Source organism: Eschrichtius robustus, chromosome 10, assembly GCF_028021215.1.
Source record: "Eschrichtius robustus isolate mEscRob2 chromosome 10, mEscRob2.pri, whole genome shotgun sequence".
Lineage (NCBI taxonomy): Eukaryota > Metazoa > Chordata > Mammalia > Artiodactyla > Eschrichtiidae > Eschrichtius > Eschrichtius robustus.
The window spans coordinates 97424729-97448206 of NC_090833.1; the positions used below are offsets into that span (position 1 = coordinate 97424729).

Consider the following 23478-nt stretch of genomic DNA (forward strand, 5'->3'; position numbering starts at 1 on the left):
AGTCATGACACAAAATTAACACAAAAGTTAATCATATTTCTACATAAGTGCAATAAATAACTGGAAATAGACTTTTTTACTGAGACTTAATTTTTTTAGAACACTCTAGGGTTCATAACAAAATTGAGGGGAGAGTACAGATATTTCCCATACAGCCCCTGCCCCACACAAGGATAACCTCTCCCTTTATCAAAATCCCCCAGCATAGTGGTACATTTGTTACACTTGATGAACCTACACAGACACATCGTAATCACACGAAGTCCATAGTTTACATTAGGGTTTACTCTTGGCCTTGTACATTCTGTGGGTTTGGACAGATGTATAATGACATATGTTTATCATTATGGCACCATACAGAATAGTTTCACTCTCATAAAAATCTTCTCTACTCTGCCTGTTCATCACCTCACCCCCAACCCCTGGAAACTACATGATCTTTTTACAGCATGTAGTTTTGCCTTTTCTAAAATGTCATATAGTTGGAATCATACAGTATGTAGCCCTTTCAGATTGGCTACTATCACTTGGTAAGATGCACTTTAGATTCCTATGTCTTTTCATGGCTCCATAACTCATTTATTTTTATCACTAAATAATATTCTATTGTCTTGACGTATCACAGTTTATTTATCCAGTCACCTACTGAAGGACATCTTGGTTGCTTCCAAGTTTGGGCAATTATAAATAAAGTGGCTATATACATCCACGTACAAGATTTTGTGTAGAGGTAAGTTTTCATTTCATTCGGGTAAATACCAAGGTGCTAAACTGCAGGATTGTTTGTTTTCTTATTGTAGAGTTTTAAGAGTTCTTTGTATGTTTTGGATAACAGTTCTTTATCAGATTTGTCTTTTGCAAATATTTTCTCCCTGTCTGTGGCTAGTCTTCTTAGTCTCTTGACATTGTCTTTTGCAGAGCAGAGGTTTTTAATTTTAATAAAGTCCAGCTTATCAATAATTTAGTGGATCATGCTTTTGGTTTTATATTTAAGAACTCATTACCAATCTCAAGGTCAATGAGATTTTCTCCTATGTTGTAGTTTTGCATTTTATATTTAGGTTTATGATCAATTTCAAATTAATTTTTATAAAGAATGTAAGGTCTGTGTCTAGGTTTATATTTTTGCATGTGGATGTCTAGTTGTTCCAGCACCATTTGTTGAAGAGACTCTCTTTGGTCCACTGTATGCTTCTGGGCTCTTTATTATATTCCATTGATCTACTTGTCCATTCTTTCGCCTTAAAAAGGATTGAAATTCTGACACGTGCTATAACATAGATGAAATGTGAAGATATTAAGTGAAATTAACCAGACAAAAAGGGGCAAATATTGTATGATTCTACTTATATAAAATATATAGAATAGGCAAATTCATAGAGACACAAAGTACTTCAGAGTTTACCAGGGACTGAAGGGAAGGGAAATGACAAGTTATTGTTTAATGAGGATAAAACTTACTTCTGTGCGGGGAGATGGAAAAGTTTGAGAAATAAATACTGTAATGGTGATGTTTGCAGAACATTGTGAACGTAATTTATGCCACTGAACTCTACACTTAAAATGAATAAATAGAAAATTTTATGTTATGTATATTTTACAACAAAACAAATAAGTAACTAACTAAAAATAGCTCGTATGTGACAGAAGTGACATTACAAATTATTAGGGAAATGATAGACTAGTCAGTGAATGGTACTTGGACAACTAACTTTCATGGTATCAGGGTGGCAAAAGTTAGATTCCTACTTCACAGCAAACAAAGATATAATTTCCTGGTGATTTAAGGACCTAAATGCAAAAAAGCAAAACTTTAAATCTTTTCAAAGCTTTGGGGACAGAAAGATACTATAGAAATGGATTTCTTAGAAAACAATTAAAAAGCTCACGCAATAAAAGGAAAGACTGATAAATTTTAGTAATTAGAATTAAAAATCTCTGCATGACAAAATGAAAGCAATAATAAGACACCACTTCATCAGAACTACAAAATTTCAAATGTCTAGTAGCAGCAACGGTTGACATGGGTATAACAAAATGAGAACTCTTACATGCTGCTAAGTGAGAGTGGAAACTGGTTTTTAAAAACTCTATTGCCCAGCAAGGTGAGAAGAGCATGCACATGGAGGGTAATTTAAGGTGGGGATGCAGAGCCCATGTAGTGTGAGAAGTGATGGGTTAGCTGCAGAGATGGCAGATTGGTCACAGAGAATAGAGTCACTCAAATAATAAGCATATTGAGAATAATAAAAGGCAAGTTTTTCACTATCATCACAGAAAGGAGCTACAAATATGGAAAGAGAGAAAACCAGAATGAACCCTATAACGTTGGATTGAAATTAGAGGTATGAACATGTGTATGAACTCATAGTTTTTATAGGTAAGTAAGTAGACAGCTAGGTAGGTAGAGATGATAGATGGACAAATAGATGATAAATAGATACATATAGAGAGACTGATATATAATATATTTTTCTCCATCTCTATCCAATAAAAAGTTCTGGAATACTGATACCCCAATAGCAATAAACACACCTAACACCCAGATATTGACTTCTAAATACCATTTTCCACTAAAAGCAATCAGAGTGCCTTGGAGAAATGGCTAAATCTAGGGCTGGGAAAATACAGATGAGCTGTACAGCCATTTGAATGCCAGAATAAATTAAGACTATAATGGATTATAAGCCATGGATAAAATTAAAAATACTATGTGTCCATACAGATATAAATAAATTGCAAGTTTGGTGAGAAATGGGGTACTTACCATTTCAGAGTACCTCTCTACAAAGTACTTATTAATTACAAAGGAGAAAAAGTCATTTCAACATGGAGAGGCCTGGAAAAATCTCACCTTAGTGCAGAGGTCAAAGTAAACATCATCAATAATGGAATAAATCAAAATCATATACCACCTGAAAGGATACAATGAGAAGACCCCAGTATCACTTCTGTGATATTCTTAACAAAGATGCATAATCTGAATCAAGTCGTGAGGAAACACTTGTATAAAAAGAGAGACATTCTATTCTACACCAGCTTGTGACTTTCAAGAGTATCAAGGTAATGAAGTAAAAGAAAGACTAAGAAACTCTTCTATATGGAAAGAGACTAATGAGAGATGACAACCAAAAGCAAAGTACAATTTTGAACTGCATCCTTTCGCTATAATGGACACATGGGGACAGTTGGTGACACCTGAAGTGGTCTGAGGATTAGATGATAGTAATGCATCAATGTTAGTGAGATGGTTGTATTATATATGTATAGGAAGTAGGAGAATATTCTTATTGGTCAGAGTACAAGATAAAGAACTCAAGGTGATGGAAAATCAAATGACAACTTTCAAATAGTCTAGGAAAAATAAATTTATACTCTACTTGAAATATTTCTGTAAAATTTGTGATTGTTTCAAAAAAATTAAGCCATCAGTTGGCAAACTTTTACATTGAAAATATGCATTTCACCACCCAACAACTAACAAATTCTCCCATATGTATATAGGCAAGTGGGTCCCAACAGGCTCATTATAATAGAGAAATTGTAATAAGGAAAAAAAGTCATCAACCGATCAAAAGGAGCATGGTTATGTGAATCCAAGTATATTTATACACTGGAATACTACACAGAAGTTAAAATTAATGAGCTGTTTTGACATGAATAAATAGTGTGAAAATAATAAGTTGTAAAACAATAGGGATAATATTTGTGTGTTTTAAGCAGACCAAGAAATCCTGTGAACTTGAAGGATACATGCTTATGATATAAAATATAAGAAGGTGAAGGGAAGAATGCACACCATTTCAGAATATTCAATCACCTCCCAGGAAAAAGAAGAATGAAGTTAGATGGGCTCAACTGTTCAGTATCAAGTTAATTTTCTTTTTATCTGAATCAAAAATGGCAAACTGTTTTGCTAAATGTGTGGGTAGTAGGTATATGGGCTTGTGATAGATTATTCCTTGTACCTTCTTCCATGATGGAAATATTTTATTATTAAAAATTTAAAACAATAAAATAAAAGTGTTATCAAAATTTTAGAGGCTCTGAGCAGAATTTGAAAACAAGGTCTGGCCTGGCTATAAACCACACTGAAATTTTCGAAAGCAGACCACATGTCTCCAGAAGAACTCTCCATCTAGCCTCCAGGATTCCAAAATGTGCAGCAAAGAACCCTGCCCAGATTATTCAGGGTGAATGAGATGCAGAGAAAGAAGGGAATAGCATTTTTGAAGAGGGAGAATATGAGCTGGGAGACACCAAACCCTTTCACTTGAGGAAACATTTTCTTTTGCAGAGAGTCAAGCTCTCTGATTAACATGAAGGGCAAATAGTTGTTTTATGTCCCATTATATAGGAGATATGAAATTATCTTTAATTTTAAGTGCAGTCGCAAATGTATTTCTTTGTTTTGTTTTTGTTTGTTTGTGGTTTCTTGCATGATGGATGGCCTCTGAGGGCTATTTGTATTTTTTGTTTGTTTGGTTTTTTTTTGATTTTATATTATAGTTGATTTACAATGTTGTGTTAGTTCCAGGTGTACAGCAAAGTGATTCATTTATACATATAAACATATCCATTCTTTTTCAGATTCTTTTCCATATAGGTTATTACAGAATACTGAGTAGAGGTCCTTGTGCTATAAAGGAGGTCCTTGTTGATTATCTATTTTATATATACTAGTGTGTATTTGTTAATCCCAAACTTCTAGTTTATCCCTCCCCCCCCATGTTTCCCCTTTGGCAACCATAAGTTTGTTTTCGAAGTCTGTGAGTCTGTTTAGCAAATGTATTTTTATGCCTTACATAATACCAGACTTGATGTTATGATATGATTGTGTAAAATATTCCTGTTATAGCATGACTCTGTAATGTTAATTAAAACAATGCAAATAACAAGAAAATTTTCCCTGCCAGACCATGTCCCCTCATGCTTTGTACCACAAGTTTTACTGACCATTTCATCATTCACCTAACTGTGCTCTCTGCTCTTTTAAATCCTCGCTTCATAGTAGACCCCATCATTAAGTTCTCTGTTCAAGTGCAGGTAGAATTTTTTCTTTTTTCACTGATTTTCAGGAGCAGTTTTCTCATTTGAATTTCAAATCTTCCTGTGTTATCAGTTAAACTTAATATTCTCTATAGACTCTTCCTAAGCAATGCATCTGATTAGGAGAGAAACAGCAATGTTTCTGAATGGGATTCAGTCTCCCTTTATTTGTTACAAGTGAAAAGTTCTGAAGCAAAGCTACCCCAGAGAGGCACCTTCACTGGGTCTGCTTCGTCTCCACTGTATGAGGATGGAGATGTGGATCTGGAACTGATGTAAAACTTGATATTTAGATTCTGTTCAAATATGTTCTCAATTGGATCAGCCTAGAAAAACAAGTTAGGGAAAACAAAAATTTAAGAGATCACTGTGAAGAATTCAGGACTCTTAATGGAAGTCATGAACATTACAATGCTTCCTAATAATGGGTGACAAAATTATTATTTTAGTATATTTGTTAGAAATATGTCAACCTACAAAACCATAGCCATAATGCTTCAATAGTGGACACAGCTGTTCCCACCTGCACCTTCTCTTTAGCAGGTGCTGTTGCACATCCATCATTCCATCCCATGTGGAGGTACCATGACATCAAAAAAAAAAAAAAAATTGAGCAGGTAGATTTCATCCACAGTGGGTAATAGAGAAATGAACTAGAAACTAAAGGTAAGAATTCTACCCCTGAGGGTACCTAGTAAAAAGCTTCAGAATATATCACCCCAAAATATGCCACTTTGACATATTAATTATTTGAATTAAAATACTTGAGAAACAGCCATGCAAGGACACTGTGACCCTCCTTTGTCCTCCTGAAGACAAGATATAGACCTCCCCTGTGAAAGGCACCCTCCCTGTACCAGGAGGAGGGAAGACATTCTTATCACCAGACACAGCGAATTTAAGGCCATGAAGGCTGCATAAACAAACCTTGTTAAACAACCCATATCTTCCTTGTTACTTCACCATTCATTACCCATAACCCAAACCACTTTGTCTATCAATTCTTCACAAATTTACTGTTTCTTTGACTAAAAAAGTGTAAAAGCTTCTTACTCTGGTCACTTCAGGTCTTCTTTCTCTTGGGAAGGCTCCCATGTACATGTAAAAATTCAATAAAATGTGTATGCTTTTCTCCTGTTAATCTGTCTTACGTCAATTTAAGTCTTAGGCCCAGCCAAAGACCCAAAGAAGGTAGACAAGAATTTTTCCTCCCCCACACCAGATTAGGCATTAAATGAAAGTAAAAGAAACTAATCATTGTGATTAATAATTTTGACTAATGGTGCAAATGCAAACCCCTGCTTATTTCACAGTGTAGAAATACTGGCACTCAGGGGTCGCCATCTTTTATGTTTAGAAATTTTTAAACTTTACTTTGGAAGATCATATTGTTACCAAGCCGGCTCGCCACATGACAGGCCAATAAATTGGGAGACAAGGTGCTGAGGCAAGGAATAAGGACTTTATTCGGAAAGCCATCGGACTGAGAAAATGGCAGACTAGTGTACCCAAAAAACCCATCTTATGGGGTCTGGTTGCCAGTTTCTTTTATAGAACAGAGAGGAGGAGGAGGGGAGGAAGTAAAGTGAAAAGGCCATTTATCTTGCAAAATATCTCCTGCTCACTTGGCCCGCATTGGGGAGGGGATGTGTTAATTTCTTCTTTTCTGTAGCAATTCACAGGTGGGCAGGGTCAGAATGTCTCCCTGTGAGGTGAACAAAGGCCTTTTAGTTTAACAGTCAGGAAGAGGGGCAGGGTTCCCTGTGGCAGGCCAGTGATTGTAACAATAACGAAAACAATGAAAAGCAAACGTTAAAGTAAAAGAAACAGAATCACGGAGTCAGAATTTGCTCTTCCCTGTTACACTATAGTGCATAATTTAGTGAGGAGGCTATAGGGCAGCCCTCCTGGAGTTGCATACACTCCATATGGTACTTCATATGGTTCTAGAGAATAAAAATAGTGTTTTGCTATTTTCTTTACACATAATATGTAATATACATGAGATGGTTGTGGTGGTGATAGCAGTTGTAACTGGGATTTAGGGGTGGGGGGAGCTGGTAGAGATTATAGAAAGGCTAACACAGCCCTGAGCACACCTTAGTCGTAGACTCTTAGAAAGTTCTATGGGTTTGTATGAGCACGTTTTTTGGCTAACAGAATAAACTCTCTTTAGAGAATAAGGCCAAATAATAAGGAACAGAATTAATAGATGATGTGCAAAGCAAAAACCTTTGGTTAGTAAATTACTTCTTAAGCTTGCTTTCATTTCAAGGTGGCATCAGACATGTGGCTTAAATCCCCAAATGCCCAGTTTATTTTCTCAGTATCTTCCATTGTTAATTCACGTGACCACTGTTATGAAATACAGTGTACTACTATTCATATAACATTTGATTAATTTTTTTTTTTTTTTGGTGTGGCGAATTTAAAAGTCTGCTTTTGGATTGATTCCTGGTACAATTTTCTATGTGGCTAATACTTTAGAGATCAACAAGTCTCCCAACAAAATACTTGAGCCTAACACTGAAGGCTGGAACTTTAAAACCAGCAAGATTTGCCTGTTGCTAATAGACGTGTTTCCTGGTAGGGCCATGAGCCTCACTGGGACAGAGTCCTCATCCACCGTGCGCGTGCAACTCTCAGCACAATGCCTGGCACAACTGAAACTCAAGTCTTCCCACCTCCATTAGCTGCCTTCTCCATATGCCACCCTCCCACCCTCAGATCACAGCCACATCCTTCACAATCACTACCCTCTACTTCACCAGCTGGTCTGTTTATATCCTCTCTCTCTCTCCTTTGTTTTTTTTTGCAAACTAGTTTTTCAGTGTGAGGTGTAGCAACTAAATGGAAAAAGGGCATAACTCAAATATATAATGCTAATTAAGTATTATGATGCAAACAAGCAGGGACATACCGCCTATGGCAAAAGAAGCCCCTCTTGTGTCCCAGTCAACTGCCTTCCTTCCCCAAAGGAAACTACCTTTGATCATCTCTTTGCATTTGTTTAGAATTTTAGCACATTACATCTGCATCCCTAAACACTACTGTAGTGTAAGTGCCTGACATTAAACTTTGGATTGTAGTGTAAGTGCATGATATTAAACTTTGGATTGCTGAGGCATCCATTACAAAAGACATCCATCGTGAATAAACATCTTGCCTGCCTATGACACAGCTACCAGCATAACAACCATATAAGGAGTTGTCACCCCCAGCCATGAAGTTTCCTTTCAGAAAGCCCTCAGCAACCTAGATAACTGACCACTTGAGCCACCCGTTTATCCCTTCCCATGCCCTGAATCCTGCTCTTAAGCTTTAAATTAGACAATAGTGAAACCCTGAAACCCGAGACACCCTACCCTCCATCCTAACAAAAGCAGAGCCCTGGGTCCACTTTCTCTCCCATTCTCTCTACCTGCCACCTCGTTGTGTGGCCACTGGGTATGCCATGTACCCTCCAGGACCTGTGAGTGATCAATCCTGTTCCTCAAAGTTCCCTGATAGTGTTTACTGAAGCACATCCTGCTATCATAATAAGAACCACAAGGCTTGGTCCAGCCACAACAATGGCCCCTGTGGTGGTGGAGAGGAATGTCTGTGGGACTCACTACAAGTACTATGGCCCAGGTGAGTGTCCCGGGCATTCCTAGCCAAGAGCATCACTACCAATAGGCTGAAACTAACACAAAAACCATAGTTTAATTTTGCTCATAGTGTGTTCTTTTTTGTGCCTGGCTTTTTTCACTCAACATTATGCTGAGAGATTCATTCATGGTGTTGTGTGCAGCTATAATTTATTCATTTTTATTACTATAGTGCATTCCATTATATTCACATAACATAATTTCTTTATTCATTCTACACTTTGATGAACACTTGTGTTTTAGCTGTTACAAACATTCTTCTACGTATCTCCTTGAATAAAATGTGCAAGCATTCCTGTAGGATGTATTTCTAGAAATGAAATTATAGTATATGCAGGTTCATATTGCTTCAAATACTCACCAACACTTGCTTTTATAGTCATTTTATTTTAATTATTTTAACTAGTGGCATCTCATGAGGTTTAGAACTTTTAATACGTTTATTGTCTATTTGGATTTCCTCTTTTATGAGTAGCCTGTTAAATTTCTTGCCACTTTCCCACTGGGTTGACTGTCTTTTTTGTATTGATTTACAGGGCTCCTCACATATTCTGGATATGAGCCTTTGTTAGTTGTATGTGTTACAAGTATCTATCTGCACTCTAAGGCTTGTGTTTTAATGGTCTTTTCCCCACTGTTCTACACTACTAGCATTATAATAAATTAAGTATTCCTAATACATTTTTTCTGGGAACTGTTGTGTTCCACTGGTCTATGTGTCTATGCTTTTGCAAATACCATACAGTTTTAATTACTGTAGTTTTATAATGTCTTGATACTTTTTAGTGCCAATTTGTTCTTCAAAAGCATTTTTACTTTCTTGGCTTTTTGTGTTTCCATATAAATTGCGAATTCCATAAAAAAATAGGATTTTAATCAAGATTATATTGAATCTTGATATATTATATTGAATCTTCAGTCTTGATGGAATCTTGATTGAACTGATATATTATCAGTTAAGGGAGAATTAATATCTTTATAATATTCAGTCTTTCAATCTAGGGTTATAGTGTTACTCTCTATTTAATTTAGGCCTTTTCAAGTGTCCCTCTTTAAATTTTATAATATTTCTTCCTAGAGGCCTTTTAGCTACTGTTAGATTTGTTTCTAAATACTTGATTTCTTATGCTATTGTAAATGGTGTGTGTTTAAAAAGGTAATTATTTAATATTTCTTCTTTGTCTATAGAAAGACATTTGAGTATATTGATGTGATATATATCTATTTCTGTATATTACATTGTAGTCAATATATTCTGTACATACAATATACTCTGTATATTGATTTTTGTACATTGACATGGTAGTTAACCACCTTGTGAAACTCTTTTATTAATTCTAAAAATTTATTGAAAGACCCTGCATTTCATAATGATTAGAAATAGTCATAGCAGGCATCTTTGTGGTGTCCCTAAATATAAAAATGGAAAAGTTTCAGTATTTTACCACTAATTACACTGTTTGCTATGAATTCTGTTGGTGGTGCTGATACCTTCCATCAGATTAAGGAAGTTCTTTTCTATTTCTAGTTGGGAAGAGGGGTTTTGCTTTTGCTTTTGTATCATAAAAGAATGTTGAATTTTATCAGATGTTCTTATGCTTTTATTGATATATGGTTTTTATTTTTAATCTGTTACTATGTTATGCTCATTCATTTTCTAAAGTCAAACTTTGTGTATCAGGGATAATACCAAATTAGTCATGCTGTGTTATTCTTTTTATATATAACTGGATTCCATTTAGCAATGCTTTTTAAAGAATTCATTATGTTCAGCATTTCATGGGAATTCCCACTGTAGAGCTAAGAGTGTACAAAAGATCAGATTTGGTATGTGTTTTATGAAGATGTTCTACCATTGGGCAATAATGATGAAATATACTGAAAACAATGTATATAATCTTTGAAGTGTTCCAAGGAATGCCATTGCTATCAGCACAGATAAAGCCGTACATGTTCTTCTTAAAATTCAAACTACAGTTCAAAGAATGCTTCTGTATTTTCAGCCAAAAGCCTGGATTGTGTACCTTTGTCTTTAACAGCCATAGGAACATTGTTATCCTAGCCTTACCCTCAATAATCTTTTAAATCAGTGGCTAAAAATTAAAGCTCTGTTTTCAGTTAAGACAAAACCTTTATTTTTCACAACAGGTATAAAACCAACAATATACTCATTAATGTCAAAAGAAGAATTCTGTATGTTCACAAGTAAGATTAGACTACAATCTTCCCTTCTAATATTGTCCTCATCGGGTTTTGGTATCAGGTTACAGGAGCCACATAAAATAATTTGGAGAGTGTCTTAGTCAACTACAGCTGCCAAAACAAAATACCATGGACTAGGTGACTAAACAACAGGGATTTATTTCTCTTCGTTCTAGAGGCTGGAAGTTTCAGATCAGGGTGCCACCGTGGTTGGTTTCTGGTGAGAATTTTCTTTCTAGTTTGCAGACAGCCGGCTCCTCACTATGCCCTCACATGGAAGAGGCCACCAATACTAACAGACTAGGGTCTCACCCTTATGATCTCATTTAACCTTAATTACCTCCTAAAAACACTATCTCCAAATACAGTCACACTGGGGATCAGGGTTTCAATATGAGAATTTAGCAGGGGACAAAATTCATTTCATAGTTTTCTGCCCCACAAAATTCATGTCCTTCTCATATGAAAAATACATTCATTCCAGCACAACAGTCACGAAGTCTTAACTCATTTCAGCATCATCCCTAGTGCCTGAGATCCAAAGTCTCATCTAAATATCTAAATCAAGTATGTTTGAGATTTGAGGCACAGTTCATCCTGAGGCAAACTTCCTCTCCAAGCTGTGAATCTATAAAACCAAACATATTATGTGCTTCCAAAATACAATGTTGGGACAGGCATAGGATAGACTTTCCTACTCCATAAGGGAGAAATAGGAGAGAAGGAAGGGGTGGCAGGTCCCAAGCAAGTTCAAAACATAGCAAGGCAGACTCCATTAGATCTTAAGGCTCCAGAATAATCCTCTTTGCCTCAATGTCCTACCTTCCTGGCCCACCGAGGTGGCAGCATCACCCTCACCCCCCACTCCTCTGTGGGGTGACCCCGCCCCTTCAGCTAGATGGGACCTGCCCACATGGCTTTCTACAGAAGCTCTGCCTCTGAAACAGAGGAGCAAATAGTTTTGTCCCCTGGGGCTATGATGCGAGTGGCAGCCCTTATGATCTCTGAATTGCCTTTCGGGTCATTCTTGCCTTTCCTTTAAGAATAGTGCATGTTCACAGCCACATAGCTCTAGGTCCTCTTCTGTAGAACCCAAGAAGTCTGACAGCTTTCCTTCATTCTCCCTGGCTTTCTCGGTCCCCTTTACTTCAAACTGGCAGTGTCTCTGCTGGTTTAATGCCATCTCTATTCCTGGCCTCTGCTGAGATGACTCATTAAATCCCTGCGTCATACCCGTGATCTTGTTATCAAGTGGCTGTTCAGCCACACCCTCAGTGTTCTCTTCAGAACAAGCTTTCTTTTTTTGCAATATGATTGGGTTGAGAGTTTTCTAAATTTCTAATTTCTGGTTCCTTTTTGCTTAATAATTCCTTCTTCAATTCATATCTCTCCTCTTGCATTTTACTGTAAGCAGTAAGGCGAACCCAAGCCACACCTTCAATACCTTGCTTAGAAATCTCATTTGCTAAATATCCAATCTCATTGCTTGCAAGTTCTACCTTCCACAAAACACTAGAACACCCTTCAGCCAAGTTCTTTGCCACTTTATAACAAGGATCACCTTTCCTCCAATTTCCAATAAGCTCTTCCTCATTTCCATTTGAATGGCCCTGAACATCTACACTCCACCAATATTCTGTTCATGAATATTTACATATTTTTCTAAGTAGATGGAGGCTTTCTCTCCACCTCTCCCTTTTTCTTTTTGAGCTGTCAGCAGAATCACCTTTAATGTCCATATTTCTACCAACAATCCCTTCATAGCAATCTGGGCTTTTCCCAACATGCACCTCAAAACTCTCCCATCCTCTCTCCTTTACCCACTTCCAAAGCCGTCCACATTTGTAGGTATTTGTTACAGCAGCACTTCTCTTCTAAGCACCAAAATCTGTCTTAGTGTTCTCGAGAGGAACAGAAACACCAGGAATGTATATCAGTATCTGTATCTATATATTTATATCTCCTATTGGTTATGTTTCATAATCATGTGAGCCAATTCTTTTTAATATCTGTATCTTTTTATGTATCCTTATGTGTATATATATATATATATATATATGTTTTTATCTTATATAAATATATATTTATATGTATATTTTATATATATTTATTTATTGTAAGGAATTGGTTCACATGATAATGCAGACTTAGAAATCTCAAGACCTGAAGTCAACAAGCTGGAGCCCCAAAAGAGTCAATGATGTAGTTCCAGTCAAATCTGAAGGCCTGGGAACCAGGAGAGCTGATGGTGTAAGTTCCAGTCCAAAAGCCAGCAGGCTTTCAGACCCAAGAAGAGCCAAAGTTCCAGTTCAAATCCAGAGGCAGGAAAAGACTGATGTCCCAGCTCAGTAGTCAATCAGAAGAAGTGATTCTCTGGAGGGTTAGTCTTTGTGACCTATTCATGTCTTCAACTGATTAGATGAGGCCCACTCACATTGGGGAGAGCAATCTTCTTTACTTAGTCCCTCAATTTATATGTTAATCTTATCCAAAAATACACTCACAAACACACTCGAATAATGTTTGGCCAAATGTCTGAGCACCCTGTGGCCTACTCAAGTTAACACATAAAATTAACCATCACAAGGATTTCCTTCTTTTCTTATTTTCTGGAAGATTTTGTGTAAATTAAAATTATTTCATCTTGAATGTTTGATAGAGCTATTTTGGCCTGGAGTTTTATGTGTGGGGAGATATTTAAAAACAGATTCAATTTCTTTAATGATTATAGGAATATAAGCTTTTCTCCATTTTTTTTTTCTTGAGTTGATTACGATAAGTGATACTTTCTAACAATTTGTCCTTTTTTTCATATATTGACATGATTTTCTGCATATTTTGAAATGGTCTAAAGTTATTATATACTTTATTATCTTTAACTATCTGCCCCAGATATAATGTCTGTTTTATCATTTTTCATATTGGTTTTATGTGTCTTTGTTTGTTTCTTAATGAACCATGTCACACTTTTGTCAATTTTATTAGTTTTATCAAGGTTGAAACTATTGGCTTTACTGTTCCATTCTATTTTATGTTACTTTTTTACTTCATTATTTTTTTAATTTTGCCTTCCACCTTCTTTGGGTATAAATTGCTTTTCTTTTTGTAACTTCTTAAAATGGATGCTTAGTCCATTAACTTTTCAGTCTTTCTTCTTGTCTAGCTTATGTACATAAGGCTATAAATTTTTTCTAAATACTGCTTTAGCTGCATTCCACAAGTGTTGATATGTAGTATTTTATTACTGACTTCAAACTATTTTCTAATATCCATTAGAATTTCTCCTTTGATTCATAGTTTACTTAAAAAGGTATTTCTTGATTTACATTAGGAATTTAACATATATTTTAAAATATTGATTTATAACTTAGCTTTCTCATGGTCAGAGAGCATACTTTCCATGAGTCCAATCCATTTACATTTGTTGTTGAGTCTTAGTTTGTGGTCCATCTGCTTATTTTTGTTAATGTTTTTGTGATTTTAAAGAGAAAATGCATTCAGCATGTGTTATGTGAACTGTTCTATATTTGTCCACTTTCCATATTTGTCCACTTCTGTTAATCATTTTATTCAAATATTGTCTGTCAATTACTGAGAAATGCGTGTTCAGATCTTCCACTGTAGTTGTCAGTTTGTCTATTTCTTCTTGTAGTTCTGTCAAATTCCGTATTATTTATATTTAGACTACATTATATGGTCAATATATATTTAAGATTAGTGTGACTTCCAGGTATAATAACCTTTATTATATAATTGACTTGCTTTACCTACAATAATTTTTTTTGCTTTAGATTTTATTTTATCTGATATTTATGTAACTTGTTTTAGCTAATGTTTAGATATCAATGCTTTCTGTATACTTATGTTTTAGATGTTTCCCTTATGGACAGTATATGTTAGATTTTATTTTTATCTAGTCTGACAATCTTTATTTTTTCACTGGCGTAATTTTCTTCACTTTTAATCATTTTAGTTACTGACTTACTGAGATTTATTTCTATCATCTTAGTTTGTGCTATTTGTCCCATCTATTCCTTGTTTCTTTTCCTCTCCTTTCTTGTCTTGTTAGATTAGCCAAATATGGTTATAATTACTTTTTCACCTTTGAACTTGTTAATACTGTTCCTATCCTATTTGTAGTTTCCCTAGAAATTAAAGCATGTACAATTAACTCCACAAATCTGAATTTGATCAAATCCTTACCCTCCTCCTGAGCAATACATGGATCTTGGAATACTTTCAATTCATTTACCCCTCTTTTGAATTAAATGTTATTATCTCCATTTGAAAGTCCATCTTGGTTTGTTTTTTAATTCTGTAGAGATTATCACTGTTTTATTCAGTCAATGCTAATTTACATTTGCTTATATATTTACCACTTTCTTTGTTCTTTTTTCCTTTCCTATCTTAGACCTACCATTTGGGATCAGTTTCCTACTGCCTAAACTACACTCTTTAGAGTTTCCTTTAATGAGATTTTGTTCCTGACAGAGCCTCTTCTCTTAATTTTCATTTATCTGTAAATAAAAAATTCATCCTCATTTTTGATAGATAGTTTACAGTTATTTTCTTATAGTACATTGAATATATCTTTCCTCTTCCAGCTTCTGTTGAAATTTTTAAGAATTCAACTATCATTCCCTCTGTTATTATTTTTAGGGTAATCAATCTTTTTTCTCTGGATGACTTAAAGATTTTGTTCTTCATCATTTTCTGCAGCTCTACAATGTATCTAGACGTGAATATATTCTCCTTTATCATGCTTGGAATTTCTAAGCTTCTTGCATCTGTGGATCTAGTCTTGAGTCTGAAAAAGTCTCCGCTATGACATTTTTAACTATTGCTCTGCTCTCTCTACTCACCTTTCAGGACTGGGGCCAACTGCTGGGAATTTCTCACTTAATTCCTACAATTTTTATCCTCTCTGCTGTATTTTCTATTTTCTCTCTCCATCTTGTTCTGGTTTGTCTTTTAATTCACAAATTCTCCCTTCCACTGTCTTCATTTTGCTGCCAGTTATGTCCACTGATTCTTTTTTTAAATATGCCATGTCATATTTTATTATTGCTTCCCTGAATTTATTACCAAGTTTATCATTGACCATATTTTACAAATTCTAAGATGCACATTTTTTTTTACATTTTAACATCTTTGAAATAGAGATATTTCTGAAAATCACTATTATTTTACAATTATCATCAGCCAAAAAAGCAACCAAATCATTTTGTGCACAAAACCGAACCTACAAATTGGTATAAAAGGAACAAAAGCATTTGTAAGATTGGTAACTATGAACCAGGTACAAGAGCTTCTTAAAATTTTTCTCCCATAAATATAAGAGATGCAGAATAGGAACTGAAACTACAGCCACCATTTGATTAAGCTTCAATAAACTACTGCATTCTCCAATATCTATGTGCTTTTGCACAGGGCAAGTAGGTGATTAAAAGAGATTGAAAAAGACAACCAGCCCTGCATTTTTCAAATCTTTGCACTACCCTCTTCAACTGCCCCCAGGACATTGGTATTGCTTTTGCTTTACTATTTGCATTAGTTTTCTGTTGCTGAGTAACCATTTACCACAAACGTGGCACCTTGAAACAATACCCATTTATTATCTCACAGTCATGCATGTCAAGAATCTGGGCTTGGCATGGCTGGGTAATCTGCTCAGAGTCTCACAAGGCTGAAATCAAAGTATCAGAAAGGCTGGTATCCCATTTGAGGTTTGGGGTCCTCTTTCCAGTTCATGTGGCTGTTAGCAGAACTCATTTCCTTGCAGCTATAAAACTCACGGGGGCTGCATCTTCAAGGTCAGCATAATAGCATCTCTCTGACACTCAACCTTCTTGTAAAGAGTTCACCTTATTATGTCTGGTCCACCTAGCATAGTCTCCCTTTTCATTAACTCAAAGTCAGCTGATGAGTAACCTAATGATAAGAATGATATTCTATCATTTTCACTGATCCTCCCCACACTCAAGGGGAGGGGATTTTACAGGGTATGTACAGCAGGTGGCAAAAACTAATTCTAAAGGTCAATTCAAATTCTGCCTACCAGACTACCCCAAAGAGAAGGCCTCAGGGCTTCCATCTGGCTCTTCTTACTGTAATAGGCCTCCCTCACTCCCCAGACTGCAGAGATCATGCATGGATCATACCAGTTTTTTAGTATATTTATTCAAATTATATATTCAGTAACCACAGGTTAGATTCACGGTCCCTTTGAGTCCACTGAGACACAGTCCCAGCCCAAAATGTCATTTACCTCCTATATGATGTAGCTCCAGGCTGACTTGTGGACATTGGTGGTGCTTTGTGTCCCAGAAATTAGCATTGACAAAGAGCCAGTGTTTACCATCTCTGAAAAGTCTGGTGTTTCCTTTTGCCTAGTGCACAACGATTCTGTAATTGCCTGCAGAGCCCTTCCTTCCAGCAGCAGTGGGTCCTGGTCTGCAGTCTCCTTCTACACTCTGTGAACCAGCCCCGTCTTCTATGCTTCTAGGTTCTTAAACCCCAACCCCTTCCTTTTGTTTTTCAAGCTCCAGAGATGGTAGCTTCTCCTGCCTCTGTGTCACCTCACCGTTTGCTTTTTGCATTTTTAGTCCTCCAATATCTGTTTAACCAATTCTCTGTTTTAAAATGAAGGAATGAACCCAGAGGACATTATGCTAAGTGAAATAAGCCAGTCACAGAAGGAAAAATACTGCATGATTCCACTTATAAGAAGAATCTAAAATAGTCAGACTCATAGAAGCAGAGAGTGGAATGGTGAATGTCAGTGACTGCGGGGAGAGGAAAATGGGGAAATGTCTGTCAGTGAGTGCAAAGTTTCAGTTACGCAAGATGAATAAATTCTAGAGATCTGCTGTACAACGTTGTGCCGATAGTTAACCATATGGTTAAATGCACTTAAGAACTTGTTAAAAGGGTTTATGTTAAGCGTTCTTACAGGAATTCCCTGGCAGTCAAGTGGTTAGGACTCCGAGCTTCCACTGCTGGGGCCCAGGGTTCAATCCCTGGTTGGGGAACTAAGACCCCGCATGCCACACAACAAAGAAGCATAAAAAACAAACAAACAAAAACAGTGTTCTTACAACAACAAAGAAGAAGCACAAGGAAATTTTTGGAGGTAATTGATATATCTATTACTTTGTGGTGATGGTTTCATGGGTGTATGTGTATGTACAAAGTCATCAAACTATATATGTTAAATATGTACATCAGTTGTATATCAACTGCACCTAAATAAAGCTTTTCAAAATAAATAGATAAAATAAAATGTCTCCATTAAAATAACTGTTATAGTTCCTATTTTTCTGACTGGAGCCAGACATATTTCCAAGGGTTCCTCAATAATAGAATGGGTAAATAAACTACAATATATTCATATAATGGACCATCATATATATTGAAATACAGTTGAACATATTATTGCTGCACATGGATGAAACTCACCCATGCTGTGACACAAAAGGACATATACAGTATGATTCCACTTACATACATTCTAAAATTAAATCCTCTTGTGTAGGGATGCATACATAGTGTGTAAAAACATAACAAAAACAAGGACGTCCTTACCATGAGCAGCAGAGTAGCAGTTGCCCACAGCAGAGACGGAGGGCTTGCTACCAACTAGAAGGGCACACTTCTGGGGCATCAGTCGTGTTTCCTGTCTTCACCTGAGTGCGGGCTATAGAGGTGTTTTTTACACTTTTCTGTACATGTGTCATAGTTCACAGTGTAAAATATTTTATTTGTTATTTTAATTCTAATACAGATGACCTTGTAACTTACATAAACTTGCAGCCTTACTTTCCATGAAAACTGTTTCTTTCCTATGTGCTTATATCAAGACTTCAGGCCTCTCTCAGGGAATAATATTAAAAACAGTTTTATTGCAAGAAGAAAGTGCTACTCTGAGCACATCAGTGACTTCTGAAGTGGCTGTAGAACATACTCAAGAAGTTTAGTACTTACTTCACACTGAGCCACGGCATAGGTAGTTGTATTAAAACGTGCCAAGGAAGATGAACTTGGGTCTGGTAGCACTAAATCTGGAACACAACAGCAAACATTTATTAAACTCAGAAAATTGAAACTAACGTTCATGACTTTTTGGACCTTAATCTCTTTAAAATTGTTCTCAAACCATATTTTCAGAGGTAATCTGATTTATCATCTATATATACTTAAGTCAAAGTATGTTTATATTTATTTGTGTATGTTAAGTACATTTAATATATCTAAGCATTCTGCATCTCAAACGAAATAATAATTTTTAGCAAATTTATGGTAAACTTATAATGGAAGTATATAAATAAATTATATAAGTTTTCATGAATTAACTCCTGTGTGTCAAATCACAGCTTTCTTTTCCCTAATAGTATTAGGTTTATATAGAACTTGAAACAATTTTAGAAGCCCCAAGGGGATTTCAGCAATATGGTCATGCCAATGATGGCTGCTTTTCCTATGCTAGTTTCTCCCCACTTCAGGAATCAATTTCAAATGATTCCTCTTAGGTACCTAGTACAATTACCCCTCAGTATCCAGAGGAGATTCATTACAGTACCCGCTGCAGATACCAAAATCCTCTGATGCTCAAGTTCTTTATATAAAATGATGTAGTATTTACATATAACCTACCCACATCCTCCTGTATACTTTAAATCATCTCTAGATTACTCATAGTACCTAATACAATGTAAATGTTATGTAAATAGTTGCTGGCAGGTGGCAAATTCAACGTAAATTCTATGTAAATAGTTGCTGGTGCATGGCAAATTCAAGTTTTCCTTTTTGGAACTTTCTGGAATTTTTTAATTTAATGTTTTTGATCTGAGTTGGTTGAATCCACAGATGCGAAACCCGCAGATATGGAGGGTCAAATGTATGCATTTCTTTGGCTAAGTTTCTATAAGAAGAACACAGGCAGACATAAAACAAATATTAATTATACTTAAAACTTTTATCATATTGTCAAGGCTTTATTTATTTAGACAGAATAAAATATCCAATTACAAGGTTTTTTTCCTTAAAGGAACTTTAAAGAAATTCCATGCATTATCATTTAGCAATTTTACTAACTTTAAATATATTCAAAATGAAGTCTTATTGTAAGATTATAATTTTACTTAAATATGAGAGAAGAAAAAGCACGAATTCAGACTCTCTCTAACAAGCACACCTTTAGCAACTGACATTGCCGGGAGTATGAATTTTCCAGCTATAAATCACTAAACACAATTGCTGAATAGTCAAATAAGGAAAGGTGTTCAGAAATGCCACATAATACCGCACAAAGATTGTATTGCTCTGCAGCATTTAGAGAAAAACTAATGGTAAAAATAAAATTCCAGGATAAAAATGTTAACTTGATAAAGTATTGTGATTATATATAGATAGATAGATAGATATAGATAGATATATATGTAGTCTTTCTCTTTTAGGTTCCTTCTAAAAATTGTCAAACCTATCATTACTCCCACCTATCAGTGTTTTGTTATCCAGAGTACCCCATCCGCTGGTGCTGTGTAGTGAGCGATACTCTGGCCTTGACTTCTCTGCTGGAGCCTCAGCCTCAGCCCCGGAAGCACCACCACCTGACCACGCTGCATCACTTATCCTACATTCAGTGCTTCCTACACCTCTCTTGAATTAGAACCTGTCTTGGTTCTCATCTTTGCAAGGGTACTCAAGTTCTCTTCAACTGTTTCTTCTATTGCCCATAAAAAAGTCCACTCACAAATATTTATAGGACAGTTTTATTTACTTCCAGAGTTTGCCTATCCTGAATTCCTTATGAGCCTACTCCCTCCCCTCCAGAATATTCATCAGCTGGCACCGGCCCAGAGTCATTGGACTCTAATCCAGTCCAATGTGAGCCAAAAAACTGTGGCATGAAAGGAAAGGGGAACTCACACAGGTAGAAGCTCCACTAACTCATTTGCATAAGAAGTGGCTTCTGTTAAGACAATAAAATACCCCTTCAGTTAAAAGTAACATCCACAGTTGTTTTCTTTAAATTAAATTCTCATATTATTAATACCCTCATAATGAGAAAAATTTAAGAAACCCATGTATTGAAAAGGGTGACACATTCTTAGCTTCCAGAGTCATGGGCAAATGTCAGGAAATCTTAGTGGAGAACAAAAAGGTTAAGAGATAGTTGAAAATGGCTTAAAGCGGGCTCCCGGAGGATGAAGAGTGGAGGAGGATCAGGGGCATCGAGATGCAAGTCTGAGGGAGTCTCCCATGACATCTCCGCAGCTGCGCTTTGCCGTATCCCACTCTGCCTCTTACAGCTCTGAACACACGGACCCGTGTTGCCTCGACTCTGTCCAATTTGAACAACAGCCGACTTCCCCATCGCCAGAGTGGTTTGCCTCATGCTGCAACACATGGGAGCATTCCAAAACTGGGAAGTGACTGGTATGAACTGAAAAATTTTACCCATGACAAACATGTTTTTAGGAAATATAACATGATGCTGAAAAAAAGTAGTTCCACTGAAAGATCTGACAACTGCATCAAGGTTTGTTTCATAAGGAACCCAAATAATGGAGCAAATAAATGTGTATATATATTAACTTTCAATCTGATTTACATGCCTGCTTTTGAGCAGATATGAGAACTGAGACGCCCTAAGCATAAGATGAAATAACATGTTTATTGTGGACGATTACACAGATGTTATTTGATAGCTCTTTACACTGTATCATTCACACAATGAGAAATGTCTTTTCCTTTTCATGTTTAATAAAGTATACTGGTCTTATAACTGGATCATTTGCAGCATATAAAGCTTTTGGCTTTAAATAATTCAACTTCTTGCACTGAAGTTGATCCACATGTTAACGATTACAGTTAAGTGAATAAGGCTTTAGGCATGAAAGTGGCCCTCAGAGGCTTATGTTTCTTCTCATCTCACTAAAATGACTCTTTTGGAGCATGTTTATGTAAGAAACGGATGTCATATATAGTTTTTCACACTGGTTTGAATTTTCTTTCTTTTCTTCCTTTTACTCTCCAATATTACACCACCTCACCTACACTGATGTATTCATTAGCTATGTTTATTGTCTATTTGTATGATTATCATCCACAGTGTTGGAGTTTAATTTGCTCTATTTTTGTGGTAAGAATGAAACAAACTGCTTCACTAACCAGCAAACAGAATGGAGAGAGGAGCCCTTTAAAAAATATACATGTTGCAATATACAAGTTACAAGCTATAATTAAAAATATGAGAAAACCAACCTCAGTAGACCCTTTAGAAGTTAAAGGTCTATGGGAAATAGGCCACATTTTGAGTTTACCTCATTCTATTTTCATTCAAAAATTTTTTTCCTACATATACGAGGTGTTTCTTACTAGAGGATTTTGGGTGCCTGTGAGTCAAGGAAATTTTGCAAATAAGGAGAAAACAACAGAAACTTCATTCACAGATGATTCAGTTTTCAGTATTATTGATACCATTTTGTAGAGATGCCAGAATCAATTAAAGCCTGTTGAAAGTACATATGTTAAAAGTAACTAATTGCTTTCAAATTTTCATTACTTTTCATTTCATAGAAAAAAACTATTCTTTAAAAAAAAAACACTAAACTTTATGTCATAGGAAGAAACTAAACACATAACTATGCTTTAAGTACTTTGCAACCAGATTATAAATAAGTCGTTTTAAAAACGGTGTCAGTCGGTCTCACCAGTTTAGAGTGCTTGGAGCAGCCTCTGGGAGGATCTTTCTGGAAATTCGTTCTCTGTCGAAAGCCGGCTCCAACTTAAGCATAGCTGACATATCCAGTTTATCAAATCGCTCCATTGCCCCTGGCATTTTCTACAAAATCAGATAAGAAGGTTTTGATTTCCATCTTATATTTACAAAATTTTAAATCACTTCTAGAAAAACTTAGGAGGTGCTGGGGACCATTAGTTTTCTTGAATAGTGAATAGAAAAACTGATTGTTAAATTGTATTATTTTCATTAAATTTGGGGATATTATTAAATATTCATATGAACAGTCTCATTTTTCTGCTTATAACTATGATAGCTGCCTCCCCTCCCAAAAAAGCAGAGCTCATCTCTTATGAAAAGGCATTTTTCAGGTTGAGATCTAGACAAATTGACATTATTCAGCAACTTTATTATCATCATTTTTAGCTTTCCTTTTTTCCATTCTACGAGTCTTCCTGGGCTGTGACTGACACTCACTCTTGCTCCTTTAACCAAGCTGGAATTTCGTAAAGACTCCACTTCTTTGGTTTTTTCTAAGATCAAGTCCTGGGCATCCTTTTCATCCTTGATGCTGCAATATAGAAAGAAAAAAGATATAAAATGCAAACATGGAAAAAAATTAATCAACCTAAATGAGGATATGAGAAAGATACATGACAGCAAATCTTAGCATAAGACTATTTAAGGAGTCATAACAAGTAATTTACAACCAACAGAAAAGAGTAAAAATCTAGAGATGCTACCAAAATATATAGCCCTGGATTTTCACAATGCTCTTAGAAAATGTGAAGTGGCTGGCTGGATTTAAGAAACATTGAACAGGAGTAGACGAAT

At 35.9% G+C, this 23478-nt stretch overlaps 1 protein-coding gene across 1 annotated transcript in view; it reads right to left on the reverse strand.

Moving 5' to 3' along the window:
* LOC137771004 (serine/threonine-protein kinase MRCK alpha-like) overlaps nt 1-20524 on the reverse strand; it is a 52628-nt gene extending 32104 nt beyond the window's left edge. The window contains exons 1-3 of the mRNA XM_068554028.1: nt 20455-20524; nt 18885-18961; nt 5265-5375 (exon numbers count right to left, since the gene is read on the reverse strand). Of these exons, the coding sequence (XP_068410129.1) occupies nt 5265-5375; nt 18885-18961; nt 20455-20524 (258 nt within the window). The remainder of the gene's footprint in view (nt 1-5264; nt 5376-18884; nt 18962-20454) is intronic.
* Nucleotides 20525-23478: the final 2954 nt, after the last annotated feature.